The 24,524-nt window shown below is 37.6% G+C and overlaps 2 protein-coding genes across 2 annotated transcripts; both read left to right on the top strand.

Moving 5' to 3' along the window:
* Window positions 1–11,202: 11,202 nt before the first annotated feature.
* On the top strand, window positions 11,203–12,156 carry LOC112910853 (olfactory receptor 2D3-like). Its single transcript, XM_025987163.1, has one exon. It carries the CDS (start codon window positions 11,233–11,235, stop codon window positions 12,154–12,156), a length of 924 nt encoding a protein of 307 aa, XP_025842948.1. The 5' UTR covers window positions 11,203–11,232.
* A 9,794-nt stretch (window positions 12,157–21,950) lies between these two features.
* Window positions 21,951–22,938, top strand: LOC112910890 (olfactory receptor 2AG2-like). The gene has a single exon (XM_025987208.2). The coding sequence runs from the start codon at window positions 21,988–21,990 to the stop codon at window positions 22,936–22,938; it is 951 nt and encodes a 316-aa protein (XP_025842993.1). The 5' UTR covers window positions 21,951–21,987.
* Window positions 22,939–24,524: the final 1,586 nt, after the last annotated feature.

The raw sequence follows: 24,524 nt of genomic DNA, 5'->3' as shown, positions 1-24,524 counted from the left end.
TTTATGTTTATCTCAGCCCAGCAGGTAAGAGTAGGAAATTGTCCACGGGACTACATCTCTTCAGGAGCTTCCACAAAGTTTGTGAAAAATTAATTGGTCTTTCCTATTCAATACCATCTTTCCTTTTCTGGTGTGTGTGGTGGGAGAGGCATTTATCTTTAACTCTCCTTGCAAGAATGTGGTACGGAAATTCTGCTCCAAAGTGTCTGCAGGGATCAGATTCTGTACACAGAGATAAAATTAGGATTTTTACCCTAAAATCTCTAGGGTAATAGCCTTCGCATTGACCTCAGTTTCTAACAACTGGACCCTGGCAGACACTTCTCTGCCCTTTGCTGACTCTGTTCTCATCACCTTGAACTTTTCCCATTGCTACAGGTGGAAGGCTACATGGAAACCTGGTATTTTGATTTTGAAAATCTCTAAATCTAGAAATTGAGATGAATATGACAGCTTTTGAGGACTTCTGTTACTGTAACACCCAATACCTTGCTTTTTCATCTCTGTCACCGTATTCATCCTTGTCTCTTATCTCAAGCAGAAGGTAAAGTATTTGGTTTATTTATTTATTTATTTATTTATTTATTTATTTATTTATTTTTAGTATTTGGCCAATTTATTATCTTTGTTTCTTCTGGAGCTTAAGGTAGGGAGGTAAAGGGCCCATTATTTCTGCAATTTTACCTACTCCCAAGCCCAGGTGAACATGCCTTATTTTTCCTGCTAGTCATCTGTGGGTATCCATGCTAATAGATATCATTTTTATTATTAACTCATGCTTTGCTATTCCTGATTGTATAAGTGTTTGTGTTTGGGAATATAATTTAAAAATATATAAATTTGTGTGATAAAATGTGCATAGGATATACACTTATTGATTTGTTAAATAGGTACTTACAGAAAAACTTGGGGCACCTGGGTGACCTAGTGGTTGAGTGTCTGCCTTTGGCTCAGGTTGTGATCCTGGGGTCCTGGGATCAAGTCCTGCATCAGACTCCCCATAGGGAGCCTGCTTCTCCCTCTGCCTATGTCTTTGCTTCTCTCTGCCTGTCTCTCATGAATACATAAATAAAATTTTTTTGAAGAATGAAAAACTTACCTGTGTCAAGAGATGGGGATAAAAATCACTGATGATCTTTGTCTTTTAAGAATTAATAAAATAGAAAAAAACAGTATTGAAAGTAAATATACTTATATGATAGAAAATATGTGTTAATAGTGGTAGGTGTAAAACCTAGATAATCAGAGAGATGGAAAATAACAACTCAGCTTAGTGGACTTCTTGAAAACTCAGGTGAAGAAGTGACATTAGAGTAGGGGTGACTAAGGTGACTAGGAGTTTATCTAGCTGATAAAGCAGAAGTGAACTTCCACAGAGGAAATGACATAGGCCAAAGGCACAGGTTCATGAACCTTAGGGTATGGAAGGAGCATGAGTTAAGAGTTAGGAAGTGGGGAAAGATGGCCTTGCGGACATTTGCAGTCAGGCAGAGTTGCTGTAGAATTTGTTCATGTGTTTGAACTTCAGTTTATAAACAATGAAGAGTCATTGAATTGGTTTCATGGGGAGTTGGAAATGATACAATTATCATTTCCTAAGGATTATTCTATTATTCTATTTTTTGAAAGAACCATACAGCAGACAGGGAGATCATAGAGGTATAAGAAATAGAAAGTATAGGGTCAGAAAATAGGTTGGTGATAACTGAGAATAGAGAGGAGAAGAGAGATTTGAGATCTGAGATACAATCTCATGACTATATAAACTGTCCAATAGGTAGAAAGGAAAGGAAGGAAGAGAAAATAGCTCTCCTTTCCAAACTTAGTTGCCTTAGTATTTGTGTCAGCATAAGAAACAAAGGGTGTATTGTGAGGAAAATAAATTATGGAAAAAACAGAGGAGTATAATAGTTTCAATTTTGGTTGTGCTGAATTGAAATTTAAATGATAAAATGTAAAAAAAAAAGATAAAATGTGTGTAGAGTGGTCCATATGTGTGCATTAAGTTATACATATTTGTTATTATTATAGATAACTAAAATGTATCACGTAGAAAATAATTACTGTGTTTATAGAAATTATTTACAGTTAATTCTCACAGCAAATGGATAAACTGGATACTTATATCCTCATCTGATAGATGTGGAAACTAAGGCTTATGCATTTAATTTCTTACTCAAGATGATCTATATATTAATTCATAGAGCTCAGATTTAAAACAAGATGTCTGTCCTCAAAACTTATGCTATCATTATCATCATCATCATCATCATCATCATCGTTTCTATTATATACATAAGGACATTGTCAGCGAGGTCCACTAAGATGTTTGATATGTGAATCAGAACTTTGAAAAAAAAGCCTCAGTTGCTTACAGAGATTTAGAATTCATCAACAATTGAAAGATAGCTGAAGTCAGAAGAGATAAGGTCATTCAGAGAGAATGTGGAGACTCAGAAAGTGAAAAGAAGAAAATGTCAATTAAATGATGAGCAGAAGGAAAAAGAAGATAAAGGAAGAGATGTTGTGGGGGGGGGAAGGAGTAAGAGAAGGCAAGGGAGAAAACGTCTTTAAGAGAATCTATAAAAAAATAAATAAAAAATAAAAATAATAATAAAAAGAAAAAAGAGCATCTATAGTTTTAATTATGACTGAGGGATCAAGTAAGCTAAACAAAAGTAAATTAATATGTTTTGGTCATTGAAAGCTCCCTTTGAGGGCATCATTTAGCTTCACATTGTCACATTTCTTAAACATATAACTTGATGTTTTTTAATCGATTTTGAAAAATTCTCAACTATTACCTCTTAAATATTCCTTTCAACCTATTTTCTCTTTTCTCTCCCTCTGAGACTTCACTTATACTTGGTGGACTTTTTTCCACATATTCCACATGTCTCATTTTTATTTCTTATCTTTTGTCTTTCCATCCTTCGATCTGGATATTTTCTTCTGTTCACCTTCCTGTTCACTGGTCCTATCTTGTCCACGTCTAATATGCTGTTAAACCATCTTTTGTCTTCTCATTTTAGTAATTTTATTTTTTAGATTTAAAAATTCTTTATTTTTTCAAAATGTTTTTAATTCTCTCATTAAATTATTTAACCTCTTATCTAATATAAATATTTTTTTAACTGACAGTATTTGAAAGATTATATCTGATAACACAAATATTTGGATTTTCCATGTTGGCTCATGTTATTTATCTCCCTCATTCTCTCCGTATCCTTCGCTTTCTTCCTTTCTTCTTCACTTCTCCCTCTCCCTTTATCTTCATCTTTTCTTTTAAGAAGTAGTTCCAGTTTTCATATTTTATTTTGCTTAGTCTAGGACATTGTGCATGGAATTTAAAAAGCTAATTTGAGATTCTGAATATGTTACTTTCTCCAAGAGACAGTTTATTTTGCTTTTGTCAGGGATCTAGGAGAAGAGAAGATGTCTTATGCAAATCAGATTGCATTGATTAAATGAGATGGTTCATTTATTTCCATTTCACTCCCCATTCTAAAGGTATAGCTCTTCACGTATCCCAAGTAAAATGTGGGAGTATTTATTGGTTCACATTTGGTAAGCCTTAAGCTCTGATTTTTACTTCCCTCACCCCCACTATTTTAAGACTGCTGAAAATTTTTCCTCAACTTTTCAGCTCTTCAGGCCCCAGTTTCTGTTGAGTTTATCAGACTCTTAGCTACTTCTTTAGAATCCACAAATGCTTCATGGGAAAAAAATAATGCTGACTGTCAGCTCCACCATACTGAGCTTCTTCTTTCCCAAGATTTTTGTCTCATGGATTTATAATTGTTTTCAGTGGAAATGTTGGTCTAAAATAGGTATCCAACAATTATTAGAATTGGAAAACCAACTAGGGGTGGTGGAAGGGGAGGTGGGCAGGGGGTGGGGTTGACTGGGTGACGGGCACTGAGGTGGGCACTTGACGGGATGAGCACTGGGTGTTATTCTATATGTTGACAAATTGAACACCAATAAAAATAAATTTATAATAAAAAAGAATTGGAAATCTATATTTGTGTTTTTATATTCCTCAATTGATGTTATTATTTGCCTCTTATCCCTTAAAGTTAAAAAATACCTATGTTCCTTGGTAAAACTACATAGGTATCATATATTTCTCATTAATATACTTCTATTTATCATTTGTTATTATATTTGTAATTTTTGCATCCATAATTGAACGTGAAATTTTTCTCACTGTATATGTTCTCTTTACCAGACTTTTGCATTTGAATTTGACATGTATTATAAAATAAAATAGAAAATATAGAGCTGAATTAGATATTTGATAGTTATGTTTTTAATATCATTTTTTCTATGCCCAAAATTTGCCGATGTTTTGTGGATCCATATTTTTGTAGAGAATATGATTCTATGCTATATTAGATTTTACCTTAGTACCTTTGGTGGGAATGCCTATTGCAAAGAAACTTTATTTTTATTTTTAGATGTGGGCAAGAAAGCATGTATCCAGGCCACCTTGGTGGTTCAGTTGGTTAATTATCTGCCTTCAGCTCAGGTCATGATCCCAGGGTCCTGGGATAGAGCCCTGCATCCAGCTTCCTCCTCAGTGAGGAGACTGGACCTCCCTCTTCTCATTGCTGGTGCTCTCTGTCACTATCTCTGTCTCTGTCTCTCTCTCTCATATAAATAAGTAAAACCTTTTTTTTTTTTTTTTTAAGAGAGCATGTAGCCCTCATAACTGAGGATGAGGGTGACAATGATAAGGACTATGTGGAAAGCTGTAAAGAAACATCTTGAGTGTCTGGATAGAACCTCACGTGATTTTAGGTAATTAAAATCTATACATTGTCATTGTTTTTATAAGTATTTTGTAGAACCTCTTTTTTGTAAGCATTCTGGGTTTATTTTTACTTACAAATAACACATTCTAATAATAATTTGATATCAAAAGTGGGGTGTTGAAAGTAGCAGTAAAATATAGAATTAATTGAGTCAAGTAGATGGGGTGGAGGAAAGAAAGAACTCACTCTTATTGCTGAGTTAGGATTTTTTTTTTAAGTTTAGCTATTAGTATAACTACTTTGCCTCATGTATCTGGGGATTATCTTCTAAGACTACTTTCTGAGGCTACTAAATTATGGGAAATGTTAGAAAAGTACACTATGTTGAATTGTGTTGGTAACATTTTATAATTTTCATGAAGATCTTTTCTCTCCTCCTCTCTGTTCTTTTCTTCTTCCCTTCCTCCCTCCTCCTCTTTCTTCTTCTCCTCCTCCACTCTCTCCTTCTCTTTTTCTTCTTCTTCTCTTCATTCTCCTCTTCCTTTTTCTATTCTTTTTAAGATTTTGAATCCAGAAATTTTTAAGAAATAATATAAAATCTTAAACCACAGTTAATTCATTTAGGTAATATATTGTGGTTCAATTATCTTAAAAGAGTGCTCTTTTCTAAGACAACATAATTATACTTCCCAAATGTTCTTTTTTAAAATAAACTTATATATTAAAGCATAACAGATCTGCAGAGAAGTACACAACTTTTCATATCATAAGCATAGCCATGTGATCAGCATCCATCTTAAGAAAGAAAATTATCAGCATCCTTGAAACTCATTCCTTGTCTTTTCTCATCCCTACACACCTTTAAGGTAACTACTTTATGAGATAGTTTATTTTCTTTAAAGCATATACAAAGATAAAAGGGAAGGAAACATTTAAGAGAGTTCTGGTAGTTGGTACACATAACTCTATGCTAGTTGCCAGAACTTGACCTAGACTGAATTAATTTCTCCTTCCCTCACTTCCACTGCTAAAATGAGAGGTCCTTTAAAAAAAAAGATTTTATTTATTTATTCATGAGAGACACAGACACAGAGGGGGGGCTGCTGAGACACAGGCAGAGGGAGAAGCAGGCTTCATGCAGAAAGCCCAATGTGGGACTCAGTCCCGGGACTCCAGGATCACTACCTGAGCTGGAGGCAGATGCTTAACCACAGAGCCACCCAGGCATCCCTAAAATGAAGAGTCCTAATCTGGCTGAATATCAACTTTTGGCAGCAGTCTTGGTTAAATATGTTTTGACTTCCCTTTTTTTTTTTTTTTTATTTGAGCAAGGCAGTAACACTGGAAGCTTTTTGTAATCATCTTAAGATCATAAGTGGAGCCTTTCTCAAGATAAGGGTTACACTTAGAATGACAGAATTTAAGATTAAAAAAAAGAAAGAAAGAAAACTCAGGCTTATTGTCATATTAAACCACTGGATAAATAATATTCTGAATCTAGCCCTTATCAGTTACAAAAGCAATAGATTTTCAAAAGTTTGAGATGGATTTTGTTACTTGAAACTGTCAACATCTTATTTTTTTATCCCCTATATAATTTAAATATTAAGAATTATCTATAATTCTATAGTTAAATGTCTACCTTCCACTCAGGTCTTGACCTCAGGGTCCTGGGATCCAGCCCCATGTGGTGGACTCACTGCTCAGCAGGGAATCTGCTTCTCCTCTCCCTCTGGCCTTCCCCCTACCTCCCCAGTCTGTGCTCTTTTTTTCTCTCAAATAGATAAATAAATAAATAATAAAAGAGTTATCTATTCCTTGATGTTTATATAGAATACATCTGTAAAACTATATGTGCCAGAGCCTTATCAATTATAAATATTTAAAAGCCAGTATAGCATTTCCTATGGTTTTCAGTCTTTATATTATTGCTTTTAAAAAAATTGGTAACGCAGAACTTTTTAAAAATTGTTTTTTTGTGGGATGCCTGGGTGGCTCAGTGGTTGAGCATCTGCCTTCAGCTCAGGGCGAGATCCTGGGGTTGTAGGATCGAGTCCCACATTGGGCTCCCTGTGAGGAGCCTGCTTTTCCCTCTGCCTATGTCTCAGCCTTCTCTCTGTGTCTCTCATAAATAAATAAATAAAATCTTTGAAAAATTGTTTTTGCCTCTAGAAATTCAACATTTTTTTCTAAATGAGCACATATATTCTCTTATAATTTTTAAACCACTCTCTATTAACAGATATATGAGCTGTTCTTGTTATGTTTTTTTCTACTTTACCAAGCTCTTAGAATCTGATATCAGTAATTAATTAGCAATTTGATATCACTGAAGCAAAGACACTTCTAAGGAAAACGGGAAGGATATTGGGACAAACATAAGGTAGGCTTTAAATAAATATTCATCTAGAGTGTTTGGAATTTATTTAATTGGATATAGGGAACCATTTACTTTGGAGGAGTCATCAGTGGAGTACAAGATGTATTTGATTCTAGGGTGTGAAAACAAGTTAGAAGGGTATTGAAGTGATACAAGCAGAATTGAATGACATACTAGACTAGCCAGAATTATAATGGCAATGAAAAGTTAGAGATTTGAGAGATGAGTGAAAAGATGAACTTGATGATTGATCAACTTGAGGGAACAAGGAGGATAAAAGAAGTCAAAGCTGATTTTATATTTTTTAGTCATGATGTGTAGGTAAAAATGGCAGTGGTATTTCCAGGAATGGGGTCCCTTAAGTTAATAATTATTTATGGAGTAAAATTAAATTCCAAATATGTTGATTTTGAGGCAGAAGCAAAACATTCTATTGCAAATATTGCAGTGATATGCATGGAGCTAGACTATGTTAAGTGAAATAAGTCGGTTTGAGAAAGACAAATAACATATGACTCATATGTGGAATTTAAGAAACAAAACAGGAACATAGGAGAAGGGGAAATAAAAAGAGAGAGAGAAGTAAATCATAAGACACTCTTAAATATAGAGAACAAACTGAGGGTTGATGGAGAAAGGTGGGCAGGGAATGGGCATTAAGGAAGACACTTGTGATGTGCAGTATGTGTTATATATAAGTGACGAATCACTAAATTCTATACCTGAAACCAATTTTACCATATATGTTAACTAACTAGTATTTAAATAAAAACTTGAAAAAAATATCCAGAAAAAAATTGAAAATGTGTAATTCGAACTTAGAAATAGTGGTCAGTTGTCAGATAACTTTTGAGGCAGTCTAGATATAAGTGATAGTTGAGCCAAAGGACTTAAATCAGATCCGTAAAGAATAATGTATAAAGAAGGAGAGCAGCAAACCAACTTTCAGGAATTCTAAGATATTGCAGATATTTGCACTCATGCTGCTTAGCCTCCTGTCCACTTGATTCCACACTATGGAAAGGCAGCATATTTGTTTCTTTTCTGTGTAATACAATTAGCCTCTGCCTTACATTTTCCCAAATCCTAATTCAGTGGTGCATTCCATTTATGCCTTGTTCTGTGGACTCAGACAGTGTCTGGCTCCAGACTGTCTCTCTAAAAATAGAAACGGTACTCCTATTCAGTAGGACAATATCAGGTTTGGGTTCTAGAATTAGATTACCTGGAACTGAATCATGATTCAATAATTTACTAGCTCTGTAGCCTTGAAAGTTTTTTATATATATTCACTTAACCTTAGAACCTGTATTTATAAAATGGGACTAGTAGTAGTCTACCTCTTTGAGTCTTTTCTGAGGGGTAAGTAAGTTAATAAATATTAAATGCTTATAAGGGTGCCTGAAGCATGTTAAGTGGCATGTATGTAAGCTTTTTAGTCTGTGTTGTTATTATTATGATTACATTAATGGTGGTGGTAGTAGTAGTCATATATGCTCTGCTACCCAATGTACAAGATCCTATACATGGTACCTAGGTTCCTTTATCTCTTACTAAATATTCTACACTATACATATAATCTAGTAATCTGAGTGCTAATGATAAATTTAGGGCAACCATAGAGTCAGCAGTAGCACCAGAATCAAATTGACTTTTGTACCATGTTTGCCCTGCTAGCAGATCGGCTACATGCCCCTTAAATCTGATTGGTTGTTCTACTTGAATTTTGAATACTCTCTTTTATTACAAAAATCCTCCTTAAACTTAAAAAGTGTAGCTGGGGCCTTACTACAAGGCTTAGTTCTTTTCAGTTTATTTTCTAACTAAAAGTGGTGTGAAAACCTTCACTTCAGCCTATTTTAGGACCATGCCATTTATGAACATGTTTGGAATTGAGGATAGTTTCCTTTGTCTCTTGAGCATTGCACCAAGATTTCTCTGTGCCAAGATTTCTCTGTGCCAAGTTCATCTACATGATTGGATTTTTCAGTGCTGTAGCTGGAATTATGACTGAAATAAGATTGAAGATGTAAAAGCTCAGATGCTAGAACAAAACTCTAGGGCTTTAGATTCCAATTCTGACAATTGATATCTGAGTGACTAGTAGTTACTGAGCATGTCTACCCTTAATTCCCCCAGCTGTAAAATAGAGATTGAAAATACTTCCTCAAAGGAGAGAAAATGAGTGAAAACATCAGTGAGGGTGACAAAACATGAGAGACACCTAGCTCTGGGAAATGAACATGGGGTAGTGGAAGGGGAGGTGGGCAGGGATTGGGGTGACTGGGTGATGGGCACTGAGGGGAGCACTTGACAGGATGAGCACTGGGTGTTATGCTGTCTGTTGGCAAATTGAACTCCAATACAAAAAAAAATAAAGAAAATATTTCCTCATAGGAATATTATGACTATTAAATAAGCTAACACAGATAAAGCATTTAGAACTGTGCCAGACACGTAGTAAGCACTCAGTAAGTGTTAGTCATTATCATCAGGCACAGCTGAGACTCCCTGGTTGAAGAAGGCAGCCTTCTTCATTTTGCCTTCATCAAGTCTCCATCTCAGGAGACTTTTCTTAGTATAGGTTCCTGAAAGCACAGCCTAAGAAAAGAACTTTGGCGCAGATAGCTTATTTGACAAGTGATTCCAGAAGTGGCGTAAGGAAGCAGTAAGACAAGATACAATTAAACACCAATGAAGTTGGATTGATGAAGTTGTTACTCTAGGCCAGACATTCTCTATGGGGACAAAACAGATGCCAAAGTTCTTAGAGGAGAGAAATCTTAAATATACCAATGGTTTGTGGCCCTCTAGAGAGTTGCAGTATGTAAATAGATGTACAATATACCTGTGCTGTTAAAATTTCATGAGGATTGATGATTAAGAAAAAGATTCTGAAAAAGCTGCTTAGGGGATATAATAATAGTAATAGTAATAGTAATAGTAATAGTAATAGTAATAGTAATAATCAATAGTAACAAACATGGCAGAGACAATGGGGACTTAACTCCCTAGAGCTCAACGTGTAAGAAGCATACAGAGTGCCTCCCAGAAATATTTGGTGCCTTTATTCATTAGTTTCCATTGCCCTCTGGTGAAAGATTGCCCCTGGGCATTGACTTGGTCATACTTCCAACATCTTGGGGAGAATGCCAAAAGACAGGCAGGAGGTCCTTAAAGTAAAATGTCAGCAGTGCCAAGCAAGTCAGAATTGTCCATTTCAGCTGACATGGAGGTCAGAGATAAGCTGAGATTGGGTGTTATGGAGCTGTAAAATTCACTAATATCCAGTGCAGAAGTTCAAGCTCCTGCTTAGTACTGGCTTTTTGTTGTTGTTGTTGTTGTTGTTGTTGATGTTGAACAGGGCACTGGACACTCAAGTATCGTTATGTTACACTTATGAATGTCAAATTTTTTCATGTACCTTTTCCTCTTTGTCATGTGACATATTTGTACCAGGGACAGGATTATGATCCATGGATATAAATTTTTATTCTCTTTGTTTATCCTGCTTGGATTGATACTTAAGAAGCCTCTTTAAAAAATACTATTGAAAAAACCAAGAACTAGGAGGTACAACTTATCTGTTGATCCTCTAGCCATATTTGAACCTCCTACTCTATTATGAACAAATTTGTCATTGATCTTTATGTTTTGATTTTGAATTACAAAAGCAAAAGTGGTTTTTATTGATTAAACAAGCTCACCTCATTCTCAGACTACTAATCCAGGCAAATAGAAAATATTTATTGAGAAGAAAAAAATTAAATTGAACCAAAGACAATTCCTCTGAAAACTTAATAGTAATTTAGCAATATGTAAATACACTGACATCAAATTGGTTGAGAAGCCATATCGAGTATGATACTCAGCCTTACTGAATGGATCAAGCAAGGAAAAAATGCGCTTAAAAACTATGTAATAACAATATGCACCTTAATGCTAACTGGCACACCTACTGGGAAGCATCTGAGAGCTGATAGTCTAACAAGGTGCACTGTTTATTATTGCACTCGTTTATAAAGTTTGTGAAAATTGAACATTCAGAATGCATGTGTTTTCTTTCTGATAACAGGTAAACAGGAATAAACATCAATGGGAGAAGGAAACCAAACTACTGTGGCTGAATTTATCTTGCTGGGTCTTTCACAGGATCCAAAGATCCAGATCTTGCTGTTCTGTGTTTTCCTGATCATTTACCTCCTCTCTATGTTTGGAAACCTGCTCATAATAATCCTTATTCAGACTGACTCTCGACTTCACACTCCCATGTACTTCTTCCTCAAAAACTTGTCCTTTGCTGACCTCTGTTTCTCTACAAGCATTGTGCCTCAGATGTTGGTCCACTTCCTTGTAAAAAGGAAAAGCATTTCCTTTGCTGGATGCTCACTACAGATCATTGTCTTCCTTCTTGCAGGGTGTACAGAGTGTGCACTTCTGGCAGTGATGTCTTATGACCGCTATGTGGCTGTTTGCAAGCCCCTGCATTATTCCACTGTCATGACCCAAAAAGTTTGTGTCCAGTTTGCTATAGTGTCTTGGGTCAGTGGGGCATTTGTATGTTCAGTGGACAGTGCATTTACACTGTGTCTCCCTTACCAGGGACAGAATGTTATTAATCATTATTTTTGTGAACCTCCTGCACTCCTGAAGCTGGCTTCAGCAGACACCTACAAGGCTGAGATGGCCCTCTTTTCAATGGGTGTCATTATCCTCTTAGCACCTCTCTCCCTCATCCTTGTCTCCTACTGGCATATTATCTCCACAGTGGTTCAGATGCAGTCTGTAGAAGGGAGGCTCAAGGTCTTCTCTACTTGTGGCTCCCATCTCACTGTTGTGGTTCTCTACTATGGGTCTGGGATATTTGCCTACATGAGACCAAATTCCAAGACAATGAATGAAAAGGATCAGGTCATCTCTGTGTTCTATTCAGTTATGACTTCCATGTTGAACCCCATCATTTACAGCTTGAGGAACAAGGATGTGAAGGGGGCTCTCAGGAACCTGGTTAGAAGATAGTCTACCTTCAGAGGCAGTGATTTCTGACATTTTTCTAAAGTACTTGGAAGATTGTGATTGACAACAATATCTTTACTATCCTTATCCTTTCTTGCTCTCACTTTATATGCCTCAGTTGATTTTCTTCTCCACAAATATTCATTAAATGCCTATTCTGTGCAAGCACTGTCTCCAGAACATCACAATATGAGTAAAACTTTGTGCCTTCCTTAAAAGGTTTCATTACCTCTGGGACAAGAGACAGCCATGCTCTGTCCTAGGGGGAGGTTGCACTCTTTCATTGTCCAATGGTCTCTTTCTGCCATTAGTCCCTGGGGGAAATATTTTCCTAGCAGAGTACACTCACCCTTGAAATGTTGGACCAAGAAAAAAAATTTGATTGATCTCCCTGAACCTATTTCTAGCATCCTTTATCCACTAAATGAGCTGGGAAGTCCAAGTTGTCACCTATGGGCTTGCTGAGGTTCTATTTCCACATCCTGACTCAATCAACGGTAACTGTTAAAAGGCCAGCATCCAAGTCAGACATAAGGTATCTTATGGGATCTGTGGAATTCTACCCATAGATGGACTACCTCCAGTTGCCTTATTTCTAATTAAGTGATGGAACACTATAGTGTTTCTGTAACTCTCAAGTCTTTGCTGCAATGAATTTAACTGTACTGCATCATTACTCTTTCTAAAGCATTCATTTCTTCTTTCTCTTTTCTCTGTCCTCCATTTTTTGGTGGATGATTTTATGCATAGCATGTGCAGGTGTGAAAGAGTAGGCAAGTATGTACAATTGTCTGTGTGGATAAGTGCCTGCTGTCTGTGACAAGTAAGCTTGACCATGTAGAATTCTTTACCAATAGTATTGATTCTGGTTGCTTCTCCACCCTTTGCTAAGTACTACTTTATCTTAGGCCAATTTCATATGTCAATTAATTGTTTTCCATACTCTCCTCATCTCTGTAGCTGTCTGCAATCTCTCATACCTATCAGTTTGAGAGTGCTTTCAAATTTATCATTCTTTGTTTTAGAGGAAGTGGAGAGGATAGGTGAATTCAACCTCAGAAAATAAAATTAAATGCTTCCTTTTCGGATTATGTATGGAATAATTCAAGAGGTATTAAAAAACAAATAAATCACATGTATTTCCTCCTCCAGGAATAAGACTGGCCAACATTTCAATTTTATCCTCTCAGAATTTTCTCTCTCTCTCTCTCTCTCTTTCCCAAGAGGGCATACAGTGGTGATAAGATTATACAAATTTATATTGCTTCATGTACATGAGGAACTTTAACATCTCATTGCTTCGAATGATGTTTCTGTTTCCTTATGTATTTCACCAACCCCTAGTGAAATGAATCTGAATAAAATTGCTACAAATCTTCTTCTTAGTGGATAGGGACCTATAGAAGGCTGTCAGCCCAAGAAGCTTGGAGGACAATAGCATAATATTTAAATCAATTATAGAAACTTTTGGGTTTGTTGATAGGAATAAGAACTCCAAAACATTATTATAAGATTTGGTACTGAAAGTGATTGGTATGAACAACCACCGAAATATTTTTGGATAGGAAACATTAATCACTTAATTGGGGTGAGATTGGCAAATGGGGGGTAGATGGAAAGAAGGGAAAGAGAGAAAAGAGAAAGTAAAAGGCGTAAGGCCAAGATCAAGATATTAATAAGTTTGGTTTCTCTTGAGTCCTCTCTACTTGGTTTGCATATGGCCGCCTTCTCTCTGTGTCCTCACAGGGACTTTCTTCCATGTGCATGTACCCCAAAAGTCTCTTTGTGTGTCTAAATTTTCTTTTCTAATAAAGATGCCACTCAGATTAGACTAGGGCCCACCATGAGCAAATTTAACTTAATCACCTCTTTAAAAGCCCTATCTCTTTTAGCTGGTCACATAGGACTCCTCCTTAATAGTTTACCTGCCCCCCTACTCCCTGCCGTTGGGAGGTCACCTAAACCTACCAGGAAGTTCTATTGGCCTGAGTCACCTTTATCAAGAGTCTTAGCTAATTCTCTCCTATAGGATTCACATATGGCTAAGTGGAGTCATGCTTAATCCTATTTTGTTAAGTTCTGGGAGCATGGAATGCTGTCTCTTCTCTTCAACTAGGGAAACTATGCCAATCTGTAATTGACCTTTAGATTTTTTAATTTGTGAAGAAAGTACTTGTTCTAACATTCATCAAATTCCAAATGAGACACGTGAACTTCTCCAGTAGTGCTTTTGAAGTTCTTGTCCCTTAAGGTGAGGGGAAGCACCTTATTTTCTCATGGATGGAAGAGTAAACGACTACCCTGAAAAATATCTTCAGGATATTCTTCTCCACCAGTTTCCAACTATCTCTCTTTCATACCCTAGAAGGGCTTAAGATTTAATGACTATAAATCATTTACTGATCACCTCCATGTAAGTAAGTCCTCCCTAATGTTTAGAATTTGGATGTACACGGCAAATATTGTCTTATTTTTTATTTCAAATAATATTTCTATTCCATTGCATTAGTGTAGATGCAGTATCTACCTGAAGTTCCAGGAAATTCAGTCAAGTAGTACAATTTAAAAATAATAATATACCATGTTATATTTACTTATTCTCCATTAGACTCATCATTCAACCATTTTTTATTTTTCTTTTTTTATTGGAGTTCAATTTGCCAACATATAGCATAACACCCAGTGTTCATCCCATCAAGTGCCCCCCTCAGTGCCCATCACCCAGTCACCCCCACCCCCTGCCCACCTCCCTTTCCACCACCCCTTGTTCATTTCCCAGAGTTAGGAGTCTCTCATGTTCTGTCTCCCTCTCTGATATTTCCCACTCATTTTCTCTCCTTTCCCCTTTATTCCCTTTCACTATTTTTTATATTCCCCAAATGAATGAGACCATATAATGTTTGTCCTTCTCTGAATGGCTTATTTCACTCAGCATAATACCCTCCAGTTCCATCCACGTCGAAGCAAATGGTGGGTATTTGTCATTTCTAATGGCTGAGTAATATTCCATTGTATACATAGACCACATCTTCTTTATCCATTCATCTTTCGATGGACACCGAGGCTCCTTCCACAGTGTGGCTATTGTGGACATTGCTGCTATAAACATCGGGGTGTCTCGGCGTTTCACTGCATCCGTATCTTTGGAGTAAATCCCAGCAGTGCAATTGCTGGGTTGTAGGGCACATCTATTTTTAACTCTTTGAGGAACCTCCACACAGTTTTCCAGAGTGGCTGCACCAGTTCACATTCCCACCAACAGTGCCAGAGGGTTCCCCTTTCTCCACATCCTCTCCAACATTTGTTGTTTCCTGCCTTAATTTTCCCCATTCTCACTGGTGTGAGGTGGTATCTCATTTTTAAAATCTCTTCATCATTTTTATATTCTAGTAAACTTAAGACTATACCTCTGAATATTCATAATTAAAATTATGATAAATATTATTGTCTTATGATATAGCAATTACAGCAATGCCCTCTACATATCCTTTGACCCTTATCATTTCAGAGCAGCTTGACTTCCAGGAGCCATTATCTGCATCTTTTGCATTGGGACTTTCTTTGGCTGGTATGTCAATTCATGCATAGAGGGCCGGAATGGCCCAGGGAATTAATGTTCCCTGTAGCAAACAGGCCTTAATTGATGATTGATGAGAGTTGGTGTACAAATCACCCAGATCCCTCACACCTTAGGAGTGATATGCCTCTGAGACACTTGTTATACTCTCATTCTCAGAGTTCCCAAGGAGAATTAAGATCCTGTTGCCCACAGTAACTTGATGACAGAACCTTTATTTGCTCTTTTGCTTTTCTGTTCCACTTCCCCATCCTACTAATTTTTCCTGAAATCACTTCCTAAATAAACTCTTTTCACTCACATCTTTGCTCAGGGTCAACTTCTGAGGGATCTCATTGTTTATAATTATGTTTTCCTTGCTACAAATTGTCTCAAATGCATACTATCTGCCTAATCCATTGATGTTCATTGAAAAATGTGTCCTTTGGGGATCTGAGTGAGGGAGGTAGAAATGGAGGGAGGAAGAAACTGGGGAAAGCTCTTACTTGGACTAGCTTCTGCACCATTAGATGATATTTTTCCATTTTTCTGGTCCAGGGAGTCTTTTTTAGTCAGGAATTAGTTGTAAATAAAACTTAGTCTAAATTCTTTGGATATGTCAAATTTTAAGTTTTCCAAATTTAAAATAAAACTTATTTTTAAATATATTCTTTGTTAAATTATACAGTTGGTGGACATTTCATCTAAATATTGTTCTAAAACCTTTGTTATCTCTAGTTTACTGACCTGAAGTCAATTTTAAGAAATACTTATATTTTCATGGATATTTATTTATTTAATGACTTACTTAGTGATTTCCAGATCAAATATTTAACAACAACTACAGAAGGTAAAGGTATTATGTAGAGATGAAATTGGACTATAGATCATTGTTACTATTTACTGTTATTTTAAAATTTTACATTTTTACTATTCAAGTATAGTTGACATACAATGTCAGTTGACATACAATGTCTTTTTTATGGCAAAAAGGAGGCTATTTAGAGATATGGTTTAAAAATGAAAGAAAAACATAGTAATCCAACAATTCTATAGATTACTTAGATTACTCAGTATTCACCACAATAAGTATATTCACCATCTGTTACCATAAAATGTTATTAAAATATTATTGACTATTTCTCTATGCTATACTTTTCATCTCCCGGACTTATTTTACAACTGAAAGTCTGTACCTCTTAATTTCTTCACCCATTCCCTGTGTACCCCCCCAACTCCCAACTCCTCTGAATCAGTTTGTTCTCTGTATTTATGTTTCTGTTTTTTTGTTTGTTCATCTGTTTTGATTTTTAGATTCCATATACAGATCATAGGGTATTTGTCTTGTTCTTGTCTGACATATTTCACTTAGCAGAATACCCTTTAGGTCTATCCATGTTGTTGCAAATGGCAAGATATCATTCTTTTTTATGGCTGAATAATATTTTATTTTATATATGTCAAATATTTTTTATCCATTCATTTATGGATGGACACTTAGATTGCTTCTATTATCTTAGCTACTATTTATAATAGTAGCTGTTCAGGTTAGTGTTTTCATTTATTTGGATAAATAACCCTACTGGAATTACTGGATCATATGATATTTCTATTTTTAATTTTTTGAGAAACCTCCATACTGTTTTCCATAGTGGTTGTACCCATTTTCATTCCCACCAATAGTGCATGAGGGTTCTCTTTCTCCACATCCTCACCAATTACTTGTTATTTCTTGTCATTTTGATACTGGACCTTTTGACAAATGTGAGGTGATATCTTTTTTTGTGGTATTTTTCTGATAATTTGTGATAATAACCATCTTTTCATGTGTCTGTTGGCTCTCTGTATGTCTTCTTGTGAAAAATGTCAAACACAGCTGGAGGTATCACAATCCTAGACTTCAAGATATACTACAAAGATGTAGTAACCAAAGCAGTATGGTTCTGGCACAAAAATAAACACATAGATCAATGAAACAGAATAGAGAGCCCAGAAATAAACCCACGTGATTAATCTATGACAAATGAGGCATGAATATACAATGGGGAAAAGATAATCTTTTCATTTAATGGTGCTGGGAAAACTGGGTAGCTAAATGCAAAAGAATGAAACTGGACCACTTTCTTTTTCCAAACAGAGAAATACACTCAAAATGGATTAGAGACTTAAATGTGAGACCTGGCCATAAAACTCTTAAAAGAAGCATAGGCACTAATCTCTTGGACATCAGCCTGAGCAACATATTTATGGATATGTCTCCTCAGGCAAAGGAAACAAAAGCAAAAATAAATATTGGGACTACAAAATAAAAAGCTTCTTCACTGTGGCAGAAACTATCAACAAAACAAAAAGGTAACCTGGTGAATGGGAGAAGATACTTGCAGATGATATATTCAACAGGGGGTAATATAAAATATATATAAAGAACTTACACAGCTCAAGAGCAAAAAAGCAAACAATCCAATTAAAAAGTGGGTAGAAACCTGAATAGACATTTTTTCATGGATCATTTAGTTGGAATTTGAGAGCAACTGTGATAGAAATTTTCATTCATTCACTCATCTATTAATTTAGTAAACATTTATTGAGTACCAACCATGTGCAGTTACCGTGCTAGAAGCTAGAAATGTGATTGGGAATAAAACAGGCTTAGTTCTTGTCCTTCTGAACTTTATATGCTAATGTAGTATGCTACCAGATTAACACTGAGCTCAGAAGGAAAAAGAAACTACTCATGTTAGTATGGAACAGAAAAAGCTTTAGTCTTTTTGCACCAAAGAAGGAGGAATATTGGGATTTAGTGAGTTTAAAACACACCCAGTAAGACAAAATAATACATACTACTGGATTTTGCAAAGAGGTCTTTGGTGATTTTGGGACCAAGTATATCATTCAGCTCATGTAGGGTACTTGGCAGGAGATGACACATGGGCAGAGGAGTATAATGAAGAACTGAAGTGTGCCATGAAGTGAAACCTGAGCCGTAAGAAACACCTATACTTGATACAGCAGCATCTCTTTCCTTTCAGACTACACCAGAATGGAGAGGATTCTTGTTAACCTGGGAATCACCTATTGAAAATGTTGATTGGCTCCACCAATGGAAACAGCCTGGGTGTCCAAACCACCTCATACAGGGGAGCGGTTAAGGACAACTCCGTGAATAATAAATATGCACTGAACAGCTAATGAGTGAGAAATACAATTTTGTTGGGTTATGCTACTATTATTTCTGGGTTCTATGATTGAGTTATGATACTGTTATTTCTGGGATTTCTGATGTAGCAGGTGGCAAGTCTTATCTTCACATACAGTGAATGAGCAATTGAAAGTAGAAGTAGATCCAGTTATTATAAATGCTTTTTGAAAAAATTATGGCCAAAAGAGGCTATTTAGAGATTTGGTTTAAAATGAAAGAAAAAACAAAGTATTGTTTGTTTCAAAAGAGAAATCCTTATCATATTTGGAGACTGACTAATGTTGGAGGGAGAAATTTTTTTCTGTATATTTTTTTATTGGAGTTCGATTTGCCAACATATAGCCTAACACCCAGTGCTCATACTGTCAAGAGCCCCCCTCAGTACCTGTCACCCAGTCACCCCATCCCCAACACACCTCCCTGTCCACCACCCCTTGTTCATTTCCCAGAGTTAAGAGTCTCTCATGTGCTGTCATAGAGGGAGAACTTATAACACAAGAAGAGCATACAAATGACAGAGCAAACAGACAGAAAATGACCATGAGAAATAGAATCTTGGTAATAACTATAAGGGCAACTTCATAAAAGAAACTTTGGGACTGTCCTACAACTGACACAAAACCCACCTTAAGATCTGGGGACAGAGCAGTGACCATGAAAAGAATCCTTGCTTCCTGGTCTATCCAGTCAGCAAATTAGAAATGGGCCATCAGTGCTTCCTTAAGGTAGGATAGAATCCTGGAGTATCTGGACTCATTTAGTGAGAGAACAGAGCAGGAAACCCAGGCCAGGAAACATGCCCAAGAGGACTCATTAACATCCTGTTTCCAGGACCAGCATTTCCAGGGGAGACCATTTCAGCTGAGAAGTAAGTCCCTGGGAATGTAGGAGTGGAATAAAGTAGAGAGAGTGGGGTCACGGGATAAGGAGCCAGAACAGCCTCCCCAAGGACAGGCACAGCAAGGTCTCCCTTGGGTAGCTCTTCCCATATCTACTTCCTCCAGATTCTTGCTGCTTTCATCTTTGCTCCAGATCCCAGCAAGAGTAAATGACAGTCTGAGCATCTGGACCCAAGCACTGAGTCTGACAACTTCTCCAGAAGAGCTGGATGGGTTCTCACCTGGAGAACTGAGTGATGGAAGCAATTTCTCCTAATTATCCACAGGTGTGAGACTAGGAAACCCATCTCTGAAGGAAGAGCTCCACGGAAACTGCCCAAGGACTGTATTTGCCCTCAGTCTCTATTACATCTCCAGACAAGACCTCTAGAGGACCAGAAGGACCAGAAGCGGCCCTGACGCCTGCCTTGCTCAGACTCCTCAGACTCTTAACTCAACTTGTTAAAATTTAAAATAGTTGGACACTGCTGAAAAAGCTCACTCTTTCCCCATTTCTACAGGACAATCTTTGACCCTCCCCCCCAGGGCAGTTTGCATGGTTGGGCAGCTCGGCTTCTCACTACCTGAGGTAAAGACTTTCTCTCTCTTTCAGGGAAGTATGCATCCTCTAGATATGTTGAGTTGGGAAACAGGGCCCAAAGCAGACCCTAAGAACTTAAGCTACTCTGTCTTCCAGGTTCTCTGTACTCTGTCCTAATGCCCCGTAGTCTTGGTTTTTTAAACATGAAGAAAAATAAATGAAAATGAAGAAAGAGTCTATGCTACATCCCAGGTCTGAGTGCCTGCTTCCTGGTGGGAGTATCAGTACCTGTCCTTAGAGCCCAGGCTTTGCCAGCCTCTGATAGGGGACTTTTGCACCTCTCTGGTAATAAATGCCTCCAAATCAAAGGGCCAGCTAAAAAGTCAGATGCCTGTCGTATGCTCTAAAACTTTTCCACCATTAAAGTCCTATGAACCCAGAAGAGACCAGTAAAAGAACCAGTGAAATGTCCTAATATAGAAGCCACAATATAGGAGAAAGACTTACAGAATGATTTGCTTCCCTTAACAGATTCTTTGATGCATGGTCAAAATTGGATTATCGGGCTAGTTCCCATGATGCATGACCTTGATAGTTGTTAATCCCAGGTCCCTGTCTCTTCTGACTTTTCTTGGGGGTGGGTGCCATAATGGCAGGTTTCCAGAAGAGCAGTTCATCCTCCTTATCCCTGTGGCCCTTCAATCCAGTGTAGATATTCTGTCCCAGCAGGAGGAAGAGCAGGGATCTGGGTCAGGTGCAGGAGAAGGAGGGTAGGCTTATTGAGCCTGATTACAACATCTAGCACATGCTCTTTTGCTGCCAGCGCCTTTCAGTCATTTCTCCCAAAGACAAACATTCTGATCTTCCTGGGCACGTCCTCCTCTTCACAGAGTTTTGAGTCCTTCCAGGCTCACATGTTTTCATAACCTTTAATAAAACATCTATGTTGTCATTGAGCCTAAAGGTTTAGCTCATAAAATCAACACCACATCAAACACACCAAACCCTCGTCTCAGTCTAGAATCCCTTCTGCACATGGAGAGTGTGGAGGTTATTGGTCCAGAGGGGTGACTGAGGTGGACATACTTTAGCTCTTCCTGTGAGGCTTACATCTACAGCTTTAAGTGCTACAAACAAATGTGGACCTAAGGTAGATGGACAATGAAGTGGAAGTGCTTTGTTGAAGTCACACTTCTGTACCTGCTTTAGGATTTTATATTCAGAACAGGTCTGTTAGGACACTAACTGGGGATTTAAATCATGAGACAAATATTATACTTAAAACATAGATACAAAAGTAACCAAGGGCTTGGGTGCCAGGATATTGCTTTCTATTGAAAGAGATATGATTTAATCATTCTAGAATGGTGCATATCGAGACTTGGTGTCCTGCATGATATTTTCATGTAGTGACCTCTTAATATTTAGCCATTGCTGATGATTGCTCTCCATTCAGATGGTTCTTTCCTCAAGATACAATTAAAAGTGTCAGAACCTGAGAGATCAAGAGGTCAAGTCCATGTCCAGTAGGAAAGACATCACCTCACTGGATTCACATTGGCCATCATCAGGAGCCTGTGATGTTACAAACGAGGGGCCACCTTAGCCAACATTCACTGAGAATGTGTTTGCTTCTAGGCAACTAAGGAAACATCACAGAATGGAGTACTGGAACTCCACCTTGGGCAGTGGCTTTATATTGATGGGGATTCTGAATGACAGTGGGTCTCCTGAACTGCTCTGTGCCACAATCACTGTCCTATACATGTTGGCTCTGACCAGCAATGGCCTGCTGCTCTTGGTCATCACAGTGGATTCCCGGCTCCACGTGCCCATGTACTTCCTGCTCGGCCAGCTCTCACTCATGGACCTCCTCTTCACATCTGTTGTCACTCCCAAGGCCCTTGTGGATTTTCTGCAGAGTGAAAACACGATCTCCTTTGGAGGCTGTGCCCTTCAGATGTTTCTGGCATTGACGCTGGGTGGTGCAGAGGACTTGCTGCTGGCCTTCATGGCCTATGACAGATATGTGGCCATATGTCATCCTCTGAACTACATGGTTTACATGAGGCCAACGGTCTGCTGGCTCATGGTGGCCACGGCCTGGATCCTGGCATTTCTGAGTGCTCTAGGCCATACCTTGTATACCATGCACTACCCTTTCTGTAAAGTTCGGAAGATCAGGCACCTGCTCTGTGAGATCCCTCCTTTGCTGAAGTTGGCCTGTGCGGATACCTCCCGATATGAACTCTTGGTGTATGTGACAGGAGTGACTTTCCTTTTGCTGCCTCTTTCTGCCATTGTTGCCTCCTATGCACTAATCCTGTGTACTGTGCTTCACATGCCCTCTAATGAGGGGAAGCAGAAAGCCCTAGTCACCTGCTCCTCCCACCTGACAGTGGTTGGGATGTTCTATGGAGCTGCCACGTTCATGTATGTCCTGCCCAGTTCCCTCCACAGCCCCAGGCAGGACAACATCATCTCTCTTTTCTACACGGTTGTCACTCCAGCGCTGAACCCCCTTATCTATAGCCTGAGGAATCAGGAGGTCATGGGGGCCTTGAGAAGGGTCCTGGGAAAATATATGTTGCCAACACACAATGCCTTCTAAAGAGGATTCATGGGTTGTCTCTCACCATTTCTTTTCCCATCAAAAATTGTACACAACTGGTATTAATGTGGTACTCTGTTCGAGTAGATCCAAACACTTAAAAAATTTCTATTTCAATATAGTTGTGAGCATTGACCCCTAAGCTGTACTCACACGGGACACACCACCCTGACCTCGTAAAAGGAACTAGATGGTCCATATTGTAAAAGATACTAGAAGAAGTAAAGCATGAAATGAGTATCATAGACTCACTTCATGGTAGGGCATCATCCTGACATGATTAGCAAATAAGTAGACATGATAAGGGAACCAAGTTTCAGTTTCAATATCATGCAGCAGTGAGAAACAGCATTAGTTTTAGGGTGATCAAGTGTAGTAACCTCTAAATAACAGAGGAGGACTCCTCTTTTCGGCAATTAAAGTTAGAAATAAATACCCTCATAAGATAAAGTGGCCTTCTTTATTAGGTTTTTCAAGCAATTATTTAGAAATAGTAATAGTTTTGTAACTGCATTTGTATTCAAGACTTAAGAAGTAGTCCATATTGAATAGATAAAGATAATACCTATGTTGAAATAGTGAATAATGAAAATAGTGCATTGTTATAGTGTATAAAAATAAACAAAAGATGAATAATATAGAATGTGAAGGTACCAGATTTGATTCAATATAGACACAGTAACGGAGACATCTGTTGCATAGAATACTTGAAATAAAAAATGTCATTTTACGTGTGTAAGGATATATTTGAAACAACAAAACAGTTGCAAGAAGCTCATATTCTTTTTTTTATTGGAGTTCAATTTGCCAACATAGAGCATAACACCCAGTGCTCATCCCATCAAGTGCCCACCTCAGTGCCCGTCACCCAGTCACCCCTACCACCCACCCACCTCCCTTTCCACCACCCCTTGTTCGTTTCCCAGAGTTAGGAGTCTCTTATGTTCTGTCTCCCTCTCTGATATTTCCCACTCATTTTCTCTCCTTTCCCCTTTATTCCCTTTCACTATTTTTTATATTCCCAAATGAATGAGACTATATAATGTTTGTCTTTCTCTAATTGACTTATTTCACTCAGCATAATACCCTCCAGGTCCATCCACACCAAAGCAAATGGTGGGTATTTGTTGTTTCTAATGGCTGAGTAATATTCCATTGTATACATAGACCACATCTTTTTTTTTTAATTTTTATTTTAATTTTTATTTTTTGTCTCGTTTTTTAATAATAAATTTATTTTTTATTGGTGTTCAATTTGCCAACATACAGAATAACACCCAGTGCTCATCCCGTCAAGTGCCCACCTCAGTGCCCGTCACCCATTCACCCCCACCGCCTGCCCTCCTCCCCTTCCACCACCCCAAGTTCGTTTCCCAGAGTTAGGAGTCTTTATGTTCTGTCTCCCTTTCTGATATTTCCTACCCATTTCTTCTCCCTTCCCTTATATTCCCTTTCACTATTATTTATATTCCCCAAATGAATGAGATCATATAATGTTTGTCCTTTTTCGATTGACTTACTTCACTCAGCATAATACCCTCCAGTACCATCCACGTTGAAGCAAATGGTGGGTATTTGTCGTTTCT

The sequence above is a fragment of the Vulpes vulpes genome, chromosome 11 (genome assembly GCF_048418805.1).
Source record: "Vulpes vulpes isolate BD-2025 chromosome 11, VulVul3, whole genome shotgun sequence".
Classification (NCBI taxonomy): Eukaryota; Metazoa; Chordata; class Mammalia; order Carnivora; family Canidae; genus Vulpes; species Vulpes vulpes.
This window is presented reverse-complemented; position numbering and strand designations above follow the sequence as displayed.

Coding starts and splice junctions, on each gene's coding strand:
- LOC112910853 (XM_025987163.1), top strand. CDS start 11,233: ATGGGAGAAGGAAACCAAACTACTGTGGCTGAATTTATCTTGCTGGGT.
- LOC112910890 (XM_025987208.2), top strand. CDS start 21,988: ATGGAGTACTGGAACTCCACCTTGGGCAGTGGCTTTATATTGATGGGG.